Here is a 12,451-nt window from a genome sequence, read left to right as displayed (position 1 = left end):
GCTGGAATGATTCAGCTATGAAGAGAGGCTAGACAGTCTAGGACTGTTTTCCTTTGGACAGAGAAGGCTGAAGGGGCTTCTGCTTAAGGTGTACAAAGTTCTTACAGTAATAAATAGTACATGGGGAGGAACCTTATCCCTAAGTCGAGGGGTCAATAACCAAGGGCACAGTTTTTAAGGGGCAACAGGTTTAAATGGGTTTGGAGGAAATTCATTTGCCCCTAGATGGTTGCGGTTATCTGGAACTCATTACCTAAGAGGTTGGCAGAAGCAGAAACCCTCAAGAGATTTCATAAGTATTTAGATGAGCATTTGAAATGCCATAGCTATGTATAATGTTCTGTCTGGGCTCGACATTGATCAATCTGTTCCGGACAGTTCTGTGGACTGGCCTCTGTCCTATCAAGCATTAGAAAATGGGAATAGAAAAGATTGGAGATAATGGGAACTGCAGATGCTGGAGATTCCAAGATAATAAAATGTGAGGCTGGATGAACACAGCAGGCCAAGCAGCATCTCAGGAGCACAAAAGCTGACGTTTCGGGCCTAGACCCTTCATCAGAGAGGGGGATGGGGGGAGGGAACTGGAATAAATAGGGAGAGAGGGGGAGGCGGACCGAAGATGGAGAGTAAAGAAGATAGGTGGAGAGGGTGTAGGTGGGGAGGTAGGGAGGGGATAGGTCAGTCCAGGGAAGACGGACAGGTCAAGGAGGTGGGATGAGGTTAGTAGGTAGCTGGGGGTGCGGCTTGGGGTGGGAGGAAGGGATGGGTGAGAGGAAGAACCGGTTAGGGAGGCAGAGACAGGTTGGACTGGTTTTGGGATGCAGTGGGTAGGGGGGAAGAGCTGGGCTGGTTGTGTGGTGCAGTGGGGGGAGGGGATGCACTGGGCTGGTTTAGGGATGCAGTAGGGGAAGGGGAGATTTTGAAACTGGTGAAGTCCACATTGATACCATATGGCTGCAGGGTTCCCAGGCGGAATATGAGTTGCTGTTCCTGCAACCTTCGGGTGGCATCATTGTGGCAGTGCAGGAGGCCCATGATGGACATGTCATCAAGAGAATGGGAGGGGGAGTGGAAATGGTTTGCGACTGGGAGGTGCAGTTGTTTGTTGCGAACTGAGCGGAGGTGTTCTGCAAAGCGGTCCCCAAGCTTCCGCTTGGTTTCCCCAATGTAGAGGAAGCCGCACCGGGTACAGTGGATGCAGTATACCACATTGGCAGATGTGCAGGTGAACCTCTGCTTAATGTGGAATGTCATCTTGGGGCCTGGGATGGGGGTGAGGGAGGAGGTGTGGGGACAAGTGTAGCATTTCCTGCGGTTGCAGGGGAAGGTGCCGGGTGTGGTGGGGTTGGAGGGCAGTGTGGAGCGAACAAGGGAGTCACGGAGAGAGTGGTCTCTCCGGAAAGCAGACAGGGGAGGGGATAGAAAAGATTGGTTGGGACACACCGGGCTGAGTGGCCTCTTTTTGTGCTGTAAAAACTTTTTCACTTCAGGATTCAGATTGAGGTAGCTATAATCTTCCCCAGACTGAACATGATGAACACTGTGGTCAGCTTGTTCAGCATACTCTAACCTGTCTTGTGGGCTGGGAGCATTTTCTCCAATTCATTCTGTCCTCTGTGTCTGTGCACTCCCATCCATTCTGTCTTGTCCATTTTCTCCTGTCTGTCCACACTAACACATCTGGCCGTGGCATTTCTGTCCAGTCCACTGTGTCTGAGTTTGTCCCCTCTCTCTGTCCTGTCCACTGTCTCTGGCCCTGGTCTCTCTGGTATGTGGATTATTCCGGGTGGGGGTTGGGGCCTCGGCTCTGGACCAATCAGCGAGCTGAGCGGTGACTCACCAAATAAGGAGCGGCCGCGCCATAAAAGGAAACATTGTGTCTTTATATGGTGGAAATAGTGCCGGGTATAGGCCGTATCACTGCTCTCCGCCTGCACGCCTCAGCCCCTAAGAGTAGTGGATTCTGCGGATTCCGAGGACGCTACTGCCCAGGGCCTAGGTGGGAGGGAGGCGAAAGGTATTTTCCGGACGGGTCAGGGAGGGTCTGGCTGAGGAGAGGGGGCACTTAGCCTGGCACTATTTTAATGTGTAGTGTAGTGTGGTTGAGAGTAATGCGGCTGAGGTTTCCTTTCCCGGTGTCTCTGGCTTCCACATTGTAGACAGTGTCCCCGGCGTTAGACTGGGAGTCGCAGGGGGGGGGGGGAAACGGAGAAGAGACCGGGAACAGACTGGGTGTGGAGGGACAGACCGGGGGGGGGGGGTCGGGGGGGGGTGATAGACGGGGGTGCACTTTGGGGGGTGGGGGGGATAGACCGGGTAAAGGACTAGGACGGATTGGGATTATTCCAAGAGCAGAACCGGACTAAGAGCGGCGATAGATTGGAAAAGACCTGGGTGAGACCGGGACAAGTGGCCCCGAAAGATAACAAGGAGAGATCGGCTCTGACTGAGATTTAGGGACTAGACCGGGGCAGGGGTCACTCTTTCTCCCCCGCTCCCGGGGGCCATGCTGCAGAGTCCGGCCGGCACCGCTCCTCCTGAGCCCAACAGCTCGTCGTCATCACCGGCGGGCAGCCTGCAGCCAGCGGCCCCGGCCCCGGGCCCGGGCCCCCAGGCAGCAGCCGCTGCCGTGCTGGTGTCCCGGGACAGAGAAGCCCCGCTGCCTGGGCCCCCTTACAGCTGCTCGGAACCCAGCAGCGACGAGGACGAGGAGCTGGTGGTCGCCTCGGCCCCGGCTCCGCTTGACAGGCGGGGGGTCAAAAGGCGCCTGTCCGACCTGGAAGCAGCGGCTGCGGCGGGCCTGGCAGGGGTGAGCGGACACGGCCCGGGGCTAGAGCCTGGTCCGGGGAGCTTAGCGCCGGCTGGAGGCTATGGGGCAGCGTCGGCCCCAGGAGGGACTGCACCAGGAGCCGGACTAAAGCCTGGCAAGAAAACTAGGGGCAGAGTGAAAATTAAAATGGAATTTATCGATAACAAACTGAGGAGATACACGACCTTCAGCAAGAGGAAGACTGGCATCATGAAGAAGGTGAGTCTAAGAGTGACTCCTGTCCTGGAGAGTGCGGGGGTCACGTTCTGAGTGGAGGTAGGGAGAGTGACTCCCGTCCCAGAGAGTACGGTGGTGGGGTTGGGTTTGAGTGGAGGAGGGGAGAGTGACTTCTGTCCCAGAGGGGTCAGGTTTGAGTGGAGAAGGAGAGAGTGACTCTGACTCTTGTCCCAGAGGGGGGCAGGTTTGAGTGGAGAAGGAGAGAGTGACTCTGACTCTTGTCCCAGAGGGGGGCAGGTTTGAGTGGAGAAGGAGAGAGTGACTCTGACTCTTGTCCCAGATGGGGGCAGGTTTGAGTGGAGAAGGAGAGAGTGACTCTGACTCTTGTCCCAGAGACGGGGTGGGTGGGGTGGAGGTGGGGAGAGTGATTCCTGTCCCAGAGAGGTGAGGGTGAGGGGGTGGGGTGGGGTGGAGGTGGGGAGAGCGATTCCTGTCCCAGAGAGGTGAGGGAGAGGGGGTGGGGTGGGGTGGAGGTGGGGAGAGCGATTCCCGTCCCAGAGAGGTGAGGGAGAGGGGGTGGGGTGGGGTGGAGGTGGGGAGAGCGACTCCCGTCCCAGAGAGGTGGAACAGGGAAATGGAGTGGCAGAGAGAGAGGAGAGGGCAAGGAGTGACTCCTTGCCTGGTTTGGGGGGAGAGGAGTGGCTCCCTGCCACAGGTAGGGGTGGGGCAGGGTGAGGGTGGTGCGGGGAGAAGAGTGACTCTTGTTCCAGGGAGAGATTTTCAGTGGTCTGCAGAAAAATAAATGTGCTCGGAGCAAAACTGTGTGTCTGTGTATGGTTTGGGTCTGCACTGAACCGTTGAAGTGTTGTGAAGACGGTTAAGGCATTCAAGAAGATGTATCTGTTTAAACAATGTGCAAGGGTTCTTTTGGTTGGGGGGGGGTTGAGGTAAAGTAAACAAATGATCCTTAGTAATGGCCCATTGGATAGCTGCCGTAATCTTAGTGGGAATGTGGGTGGTTAGATGTGGTAGTGTGAGCTGATGAGGGAGAGGAGACTGGGAAGGGAAAGTGGTGCTGAAAGAGGAGAAAGGAGTTGAAGGTGTGACTGCAGGAGAGAGCGGGTTGGGGAGGGTAAGGAAAAGAGTGGAAGGTGGAGCTAGGGCTGAAGGGAGATTGGAGATATCATTGGGGAGGTCGTTCTGCAGCTGATACTACATAGGGTCAGTGGAAATAAAAGCCCTGGTTCTATATAGCTACAGTGTTACAGACACTACAGGAATTTGTCTTTCTGTGGTCCTTTATACCCACACCACTGTGACCATAGACAACGTAGTGTGTTGCTGTCATTCTATAGAGTGACAATGGTTTTGATACAAGCACTGTACCACATTGTGTTTTCTATGGTGACTGGTGTGGTCTGCACAGTGGAAGGTAACACATGATTGTATGTAGCAACAGTAGTATTAGTGTGGACAGTGGGAGGTAATGTTGCTATGATTCTGTATGATGACAGTGGTCTTGTAGATGTATACAGAGCTACCTGATGGAGAGACAGGTGGGCTTATTGTACAGATGGATATATGTTGAAACAGTACTCCTTTTTAAGGGACCAGACCAGCATCTCATGTTTTGAAGAAAAGCCGTGACTATAACGTTAGAGTAAACTCCCTTGTCGCAGGAGCAGTGATCTTGAAGAGCTTAGCTCTTTAAGCACTGTACTGCTGGGAATGTAGTTCAAACAATCTAATTGTGAATCCGAGAGTAGAGAAGTCTGTTTGAAATGTGCTCCCAAGTTTCTAACCTTGAGTGATTCAGAAGGTGGAAACTTAATTGGTTTTAGATATCATAGATATCACATCATAGTCTTCCAGATAATATTCTAATATGGTGCATTCTTGGTGATGATGAATAAACACTGCTTTAGGCTGGCTGGGAAGGCAAGTTTTTTTTTTAAAAAGACAGAAGGAGTTAAAATTACCTTAGCTGCTGAAACACTGGCACAAGTAAAGTCATAGACTTGTGCAGCATTTGCAGACAATTCGGTTCAACTCGTCCAGGCTGACCAGAAATCAGAAATAAATTTAGTCCCATTTGCTGGCATTTGGCCCATTTCCCTGTCAACCCTTCCTATTCATATACCCATCCAGATGCCTTTTACATGTTGTAATTGTACCAGCCTCCATCACTTCCCTTGGCAGCTCATTCCATACACGCACCACCTTGAGTGTGAAACAGTTGTCCCATTTAAATCCTTTCCCTCACCTTAAACCTATGCCCTCTAGTTTTGGACTCCCTCACCCTGATCAAAAGACCTTGACTATTCTTCATTTCACAACATTTTTTCTCTAGCAAGGAGACCAGAACTGAATGCAGTATTCCAAAACTGGCCTAACCAATGTCCTGTACAGCCACAACGTGACCTCCCTACTCTTATACTCAGTGCACTGACCAACAAAGGCAAGAATATCAAGTTGTCGCCTTCACTAATCCTGTCCACCTGGAATTCTACTTTGAAGGAACTATGAACCCACATCCAAGGCCTCTTTGTTTGGTGACACTGCCCAGGACCTCACCGTTAAGTGTGATGTCATGTTCTGAACTGCCCTATCAAAATGCAGCATTTCCCATTTATCTAAATTAAACCCATCTGCCACTCCTCAGCCCACTGGCCCATCTGAGCAAGGTCCCATTGTACTGATGTATCCTTCTTTGCTGTCCACTACATCAGCAATTTTCTCACCTGCAAACTTACTAACCATTCCTCCTGTGCTCACATCCAAACCATTTATACAGATGACAAAAAAAACAGCGGACCCAACACTGATCCTTGCAGTGTGCTGCTGGGCACAGGCCTTCAGTCTGAAAAGCACCTCTCCATCACCAACCCTCTATCTCCTACCTTCAAGCCAGTTATGTATCCAAATCTCCCTGTATTCTACATGATCTAACCTTACTAACTAGTTTACCATGTGGAACTTTGGATTCTTTACTGAAGTGCATACATATATCTCCTGCTTTGCTTTCTTCAATCTTCTTCGTCACTTCTGCAAAACAGCTGTCAAATTAGTAAAATACGATGTCCCATGCACAGAGCCATGTTGACTATCCCTAAGAGATGGCAAGAACTACAGATGTTTCACTATCCCTGATCAGTCTTTGCCTCTGCTTCTTCAAATACATGTAAATCCTGTCCCTCAGAATCTCCTCCAACAACGTAACTGACATTAGGTTCACTGGCCTGTAGTTCTCTGGCTTTTCCCTTTCTTAAATAATAGAACCAGTAGATGTGGCGGTCATCTTGTCTGATATTCTCAAGGAAGTCTAATGCAAGGGGTGTTCTGAGAATAGATTTGTTTTCTGGAATATTGTGGATAACTTTGGGACAGTGTACATTGAATCAGGGGTGTTGCTGGGAGCAGACTGAGAATAGACTTGCTAGTGTGAAGGAAATGGGTATCCCTGTGTGCACTGTGCTCTGGTGTGACCATTAAATGCCATCTAGTGAAAATTGTTGTTGCGCCAGTTGCCTCTATCAAAATGAAATTGACCATTGTAGACAAATGATTGCAGTGTTATTGCCCACTCTGCACCAGATTTTCAAGTTGCTGAAAATCTCTTCAGCTCTATATGCAATAGACTTGATCTGTGTTGCCAAATCAAAACTTGTCAATCCGCCCTGGTTGCTCAAATATTCTGGCTCATTTTTGTTGTAGGAGAGACTCTGGAGTATGTTGTGCATTTCTGCTACTTCTCTCTAAATATCACTACTAATGGCACCAGCTTAGTTTTTTTTTACAAATTTTAGCCTTTAATAACACAGAACTCCAGCAGTTATTTGCAGTGTTACTGTACTGCATTGAGACCTGGACATTTTCAGTTACACATAAAAGGCTGAGAGAAATTGCACCAGCAGTGCCTCCACCATATTCTGTGGGCAGACCATCAAACAAATCTTGTCATCCTTGATGTAATATTCAGGTTTAACTCCTACATGATCAATTCTGATAGACTGAACATTGTCTAGATTTTTGAAACATGTTTTGCCTACCATGTCCTATTTTTCTGACCCTCAGATGGCTCATTTCAGGTCTCCTTAAGATTGACATTCCTGAGTGGGAAGAAGGTGCTACCCATTGTTCTAAATGGCAGTTGCATCATCGTGAAGAGGGTATGGGCTCAAACGATGAGGCAGAGGGGCAGCAGAGAAGGAAAGAAAAAAGCAAATCCTGCTCTCCATCATATATTTACATCACACCGTCTCGTGGACGTGCACAAGGGTCTGTGGGTGGAGAATTGGCCTGTTGGGTCGTAATTGGCAGAAACCCACAATTGATTTTATGTGCTTGAATATTAGAACAATATGTGATGTAATGCCTGTGCAATGAAACAGCCTGCTGTTTGCCTTTCTAATTGCTTGTGATACATGCAATCCATCTGCATTCCTTGTACAGGTGTACCTAGGTGTATCTTTGCAAGTTTCCCACCTTTTCGCCAAAGTGAAATACCTTGGCCTTCTCCATTCTTTGCTCCATCTATCACATTGTTGTCCACTCGCTCACCGAGTCCCCACCTTTGCTGCCTTGGTTTCCTTCTCACAGCTTATTATATCTCTTCATTCAAGCCATTCACATAGATTGTAAATAGCTGAGGCCAAGCACTGAGGAAGTCCACTAGCCATAACCTGACAACTTGAAAATGCTCCATATATCCTTGTTTGCTTTTTGTCTGTTAATCAGCCCTCCATCAGTTCTAATATATTGTCTTCAAATTCATAATTGCTTATCTTCTATATTGAACTTGTGTACTTTGTCGTATTTTTCAGAAATCTACCTGCACTACTTCTACTGGTTTCCCCTTATTTACCTAGCTAGTTACATTCCCAAAAGTCTCTAAATTTGACAGATGTTATTGCCCATTTGTAAAACCATGTTGCCTTGTACATCGTGCCCTAAATGCCCTTTTATTTTACATGGATCCCAGGTGCTTGTCTCTTGTTTTTGAGATTTTTCATCACCATGTTGTATTATCTAGTTCTTTATTGGAGTAGATTTTTCAGTAGTTGAGATTCATTGTGTGATTGAATGATGAAATGTTGCTTTGTTGTCTCCTTGTCTTGTTATTATCAGGCCTATGAGCTCTCCACACTAACGGGTACCCAAGTGCTTCTCCTGGTAGCTAGTGAGACAGGACACGTGTATACCTTCGCTACAAGAAAACTGCAGCCTATGATCACCAGTGAGACAGGGAAGGCATTAATCCAGACGTGTTTAAATTCCCCTGATTCCCCACCACGTTCCGATCCCACTACGGATCAGAGGATGAGTGCCACAGGATTTGAAGAAACTGATCTGACGTATCAGGTTTCGGAGACGGACAGCAGCGGGGAAAATAAGGTAAAAACCAAAACTGCTTTTATGGTAAGAAGAATAACAAGTGGTCATGCAGTGAGTGGTCCCTATAATGTTCAAAGAATGTGGTGTAGTAATAGCAATGATGAGGAAAAGGCCAGCAAGCAATATTAGAGAGATTAACGATGTCTTAGTCTTCAGAGTTGTTTTGTCTGTTGGTAGGCTGGCAAAGGTGACTGTGGTTAGAGTCCACCAGATGTTTCAAACTTCCAGAGGGCCTTGGTTTGATCCTGGACCTAAACGGTTTCCAACAGTTTTAGGGAAGGTATGCTTCATGTCATAATGTGGGCTCATGCTGTCGGTCGATGGTGATGTAATCAGAGAATTTCTTTTTTAAGATGCAGACTTTCTCATTGGAAGTGAGAACATTGCTGGGCTTTACAGAGCGAGTTAAAAGAACAGGCTGATGCTAATTACTCCCTTTGGTCTTCTGACATCTCAGCTACATGCTTGAGTCTATGGGCTAGTTGGTGATTGAGCATACTGTGTGGAGTGGGCAAAGCGAAGAGGAACTGGTAACAGGACAGCAGCTTTTACTCTCATTTCGTTGGGCTGTGCTAGAACATAACTTTCACTGTGTTTGAATTTACGCTGTGATAGAAAATACTTACAAGATTTGTATGATCAACAGCTGTGAATGTCAGTGAGCTGGGGGTAACATGACATTTAGAATTATAGGCTAATTATCTTGTACCACCACTCAGTGCCAAGATAAATGCTTTCACATTGGATTCATGAATTGCAATGCTCTGGCTGCATTCACCAATTTAGTTTGTGTTCTGAGGAAGGGTCATCAGACCCGAAAAGGTAACTGATTTTCTTTCTTCACAGATGCTGTCAGACCTGCTGAGCTTTCCAGCAACTTCTGTTTTAGTTCCTATTTTAAGAAAGGCCTTTTGATTGCTGGGACCGAGATGCCTAGAAGTTTGAAACCTGTAGAAGCGAGAGACTAATTGCATGTCCTTGCCTGGTAACTTTTAGTCAATCAGAAGGGTAGATGTTGCCATTGTTAGGACAGTTTTTCTCAGAACAACATGTTCTGGAGCTGACTAGAGAGCAGGCTATTCTGGACGTGTTGCGAAATGTGACAGAATTAATGAATGACCTCGGGAACGGCGAGGGAGTAATTCCAGCAAATCAGATCCTCTGCTCCTAATGGACTCCATCCTATGGACTTAGAAGGAGTGGCTAGTGAAATAGTTGATGCATTGTTTTTCATTTACCAAAATTCCCTAGACTTTGAAGGTTCTGTTAGATTGGAAGAGAGCAAAGCTAATTCCTTAATTCAAAAGTAGAGAGAGACAGAAAGCAGGGACGCATGTTAGGCTAAAATGTTAGAAGCTGATAAGTTCAAGGTATAAGTACAGACCGAAAATACTTGGGGTAAAGGGGATAGAAATAGAAGAACTGTACTTGGATAATAATGCAGAAAATAAAGGATTATGGAGTGGATAGGCTAGCAGATAAACTAGTGGATAAACTTACTGGAAGCAGAATATGTTTAAATGAGTCTTTACCTGATTGGCAAGATATAATGAGTAATTTTCCACAGAGATGAGTGCTGGGGCCTCCCTTTGCAACCCCAGTTATTTAGATTACTTTGATCAAGGAACTGAACAAGTTATGGCTGCTTCTTTTCTACCTGTGGTACATTAGCAAATTTAGCTTATGGAAGGATGTGAGATAATAAAGGGATTTTGACAGGTTAAGTGACCATCATTATGAATAATAATGAAGATATGATTTCATTAGGCAAGAAGTGTAAAAAAAACTTCTAAATGAGAGATGTGATAATGGAAACTGCAGATGCTGGAGAATCCAAGATAAAAGTGTGAAGCTGGATGAACACAGCAGGCCAGGCAGCATCTCCAGGAGCACAAAAGCTGATGTTTCGGGCCTTGACCCTTCTTCAGAGAGGGGGATGGGGAGAGGGTTCTGGAATAAATAGGGAGACGAGGGGAGGCGGACCGAAGATGGAGAGAAAAGAAGATAGGTGGAGAGGAGAGTATAGGTAGGGAGGGGATAGGTCAGTCCGGGGGAGGCGGACAGGTCAAGGAGGCGGGATGAGGTTAGTAGGTAGGAAATGGAGGTGCGGCTTGAGGTGGGAGGAAGGGATGGGTGAGAGGAAGAACAGGTTAGGGAAGTGGAGACAGGCTGGGCTGGTTTTGGGATGCAGTAGGGGGAGGGGAAGAACTGGGCTGGTTTTGTGATGCATTGGGGGAAGGGGAGATTTTGAAGCTTGTGAAGTCCACATTGATACTGTTGGGCTGCAGGGTTCCCAAGCGGAATATGAGTTGCCGTTCTTGCAACCTTCGGGTGGCATCATTGTGGCACTGCAGGAGGCCCATGATGGACATGTCGTCTGAGGAATGGGAGGGGGAGTTAAAATGGTTTGTGACTGGGAGGTGCAGTTGTTTATTGCGAACCAAGCGGAGGTGTTCCGCAAAGCAGTCCCCAAGCCTCCGCTTGGTTTACCCAATGTAGAGGAAGCCACACCGGGTACGATGGATACGGTATACCATGTTGGCAGATGTGCAGGTGAACATCTGCTTGATGTGGAAAGTAATCTTGGGGCCTGGGATGGGGGTGAGGGAGGAGGTGTGGGGGCAAGTGTAGCACTTCCTGCGGTTGCAGGGGAAGGTGCTGGGTGTGGTGGGGTTGGAGGGCAGTGTGGAGCGAACAAGGGAGTCACGGAGAGAGTGGTCTCTCCGGAAAGCAGACAGGGGAGGGGATGGGAAAATGTCTTGGGTGGTGGGGTCGGATTGTCGCTTGGGAACCCTGCAGCCCAATGTTATCAATGTGGATAACAAAGTGTGGAGCTGGATGAACACAGCAGGCCAAGCAGCCTGAGAGCAGATGATGAAGGGTCTAGGCCCGAAACGTCAGCTTTTGTGCTCCTGAGATGCTGCTTGGCCTGCTGTGTTCATCCAGCTCCACACTTTGTTATCTTGGATTCTCTAGCATCTGCAGTTCCCATTATCACCGGTATCAATGTGGACTTCACAAGCTTCAAAATCTCCCCTCCCCCCACTGCATCACAAAACCAGCCCAGCCTGTCTCTGCTTCCCTAGCCTGTTTTTCCTCTCACCCATCCCTTCCTCCCACCTCAAGCCGCACCTCCATTTCCTACCTACTACCCCATACCGCCACCTTGACCTGTCCGTCTCCGCCAGACTGAGCTATCCCCTCCCTACCTCCCCACCTATACTCCTCTCTCCACCTATCTTCTTTTCTCTCTATCTTCGGTCCGCCTCCCCCTCTCTCCCTATTTATTCCACAACCCCCTCCCCATCCCCCTCTCTGATGAAGGGTCTAGGCCCGAAACGTCAGCTTTTGTGCTCCTGGGATGTTGTTTGGCCTGCTTTGTTCATCTAGCTTCACACTTTGTTATTCTAAATGAGAGAGATTGCACAGTTTTGAATTCTGTGCTTTAATCACACGGTTAGCATGCAAGCACAGTATGTAATTAGTAAGGTTAATTAAAATGCAAGAGGAGTTGAAAATAAAGTTAGGGAGTTTATGCTTCTTCAACACGGCACCGGGACATGATGTCTGGAGTATGTGAACTGCATTGGTCTTACTTAAGGAAGAATACAAATGCATTGAAAGTTCAGAGAAAGTGCACTAGACTAATACTTGGATTAAGAGGATTGTCTTCTGAGGAAAGGTTGAACAGACTAGGTTTCTATCTTCGAGTTTAGAAGGGTAAGAAATGACTTAAACACAAGATCCTGACTGATTTTGACAGGGTAGATGTGGAAATTGTTTCCTGTTGTGGGATAATGTACATCTGGATCATGGCTTCAAGTCAGGTGTCAGCCATTGGAGACACATTCTCTTGAGTGTTGAAGATTTGAAATTCTCTTCCTAAAGAGGTGGTGAAAGCAGAATATTGAATTCTTTTTGGGCTGAGGTGGATGGATTTTTGTAAGCAAAACAGGATGCCACATCTGTAGCTGAACAATTGGCTGAGTCCTAAGAGTAGATGTTTGGAGTGCAGTCATTGTATTGCCCCAAAAAAGGGAAGGAGATGGCAAACAACGGAGATAGAAA

The 12,451-nt window shown here is 47.8% G+C and overlaps 1 protein-coding gene across 4 annotated transcripts in view; it reads left to right on the top strand.

Moving 5' to 3' along the window:
- The first annotated feature begins 2,311 nt into the window (after positions 1-2,311).
- The window catches only part of LOC125452562 (serum response factor-like), a 116,639-nt gene continuing 106,499 nt past the window's right edge, over positions 2,312-12,451 (top strand). For 3 of the 4 annotated variants that reach the window (XM_048531138.2, XM_048531139.2, XM_048531137.2), the window contains exons 1-2: positions 2,312-3,031; positions 8,117-8,383. In XM_048531138.2, the coding sequence (XP_048387095.1) occupies positions 2,510-3,031; positions 8,117-8,383 (789 nt within the window). In that variant the 5' untranslated portion in view covers positions 2,312-2,509. The remainder of the gene's footprint in view (positions 3,032-8,116; positions 8,384-12,451) is intronic. The other variant, XM_048531140.2, reaches the window with a different exon arrangement.

The sequence above is a fragment of the Stegostoma tigrinum genome, chromosome 4 (assembly GCF_030684315.1).
Source record: "Stegostoma tigrinum isolate sSteTig4 chromosome 4, sSteTig4.hap1, whole genome shotgun sequence".
Lineage (NCBI taxonomy): Eukaryota > Metazoa > Chordata > Chondrichthyes > Orectolobiformes > Stegostomatidae > Stegostoma > Stegostoma tigrinum.
This window is presented reverse-complemented; position numbering and strand designations above follow the sequence as displayed.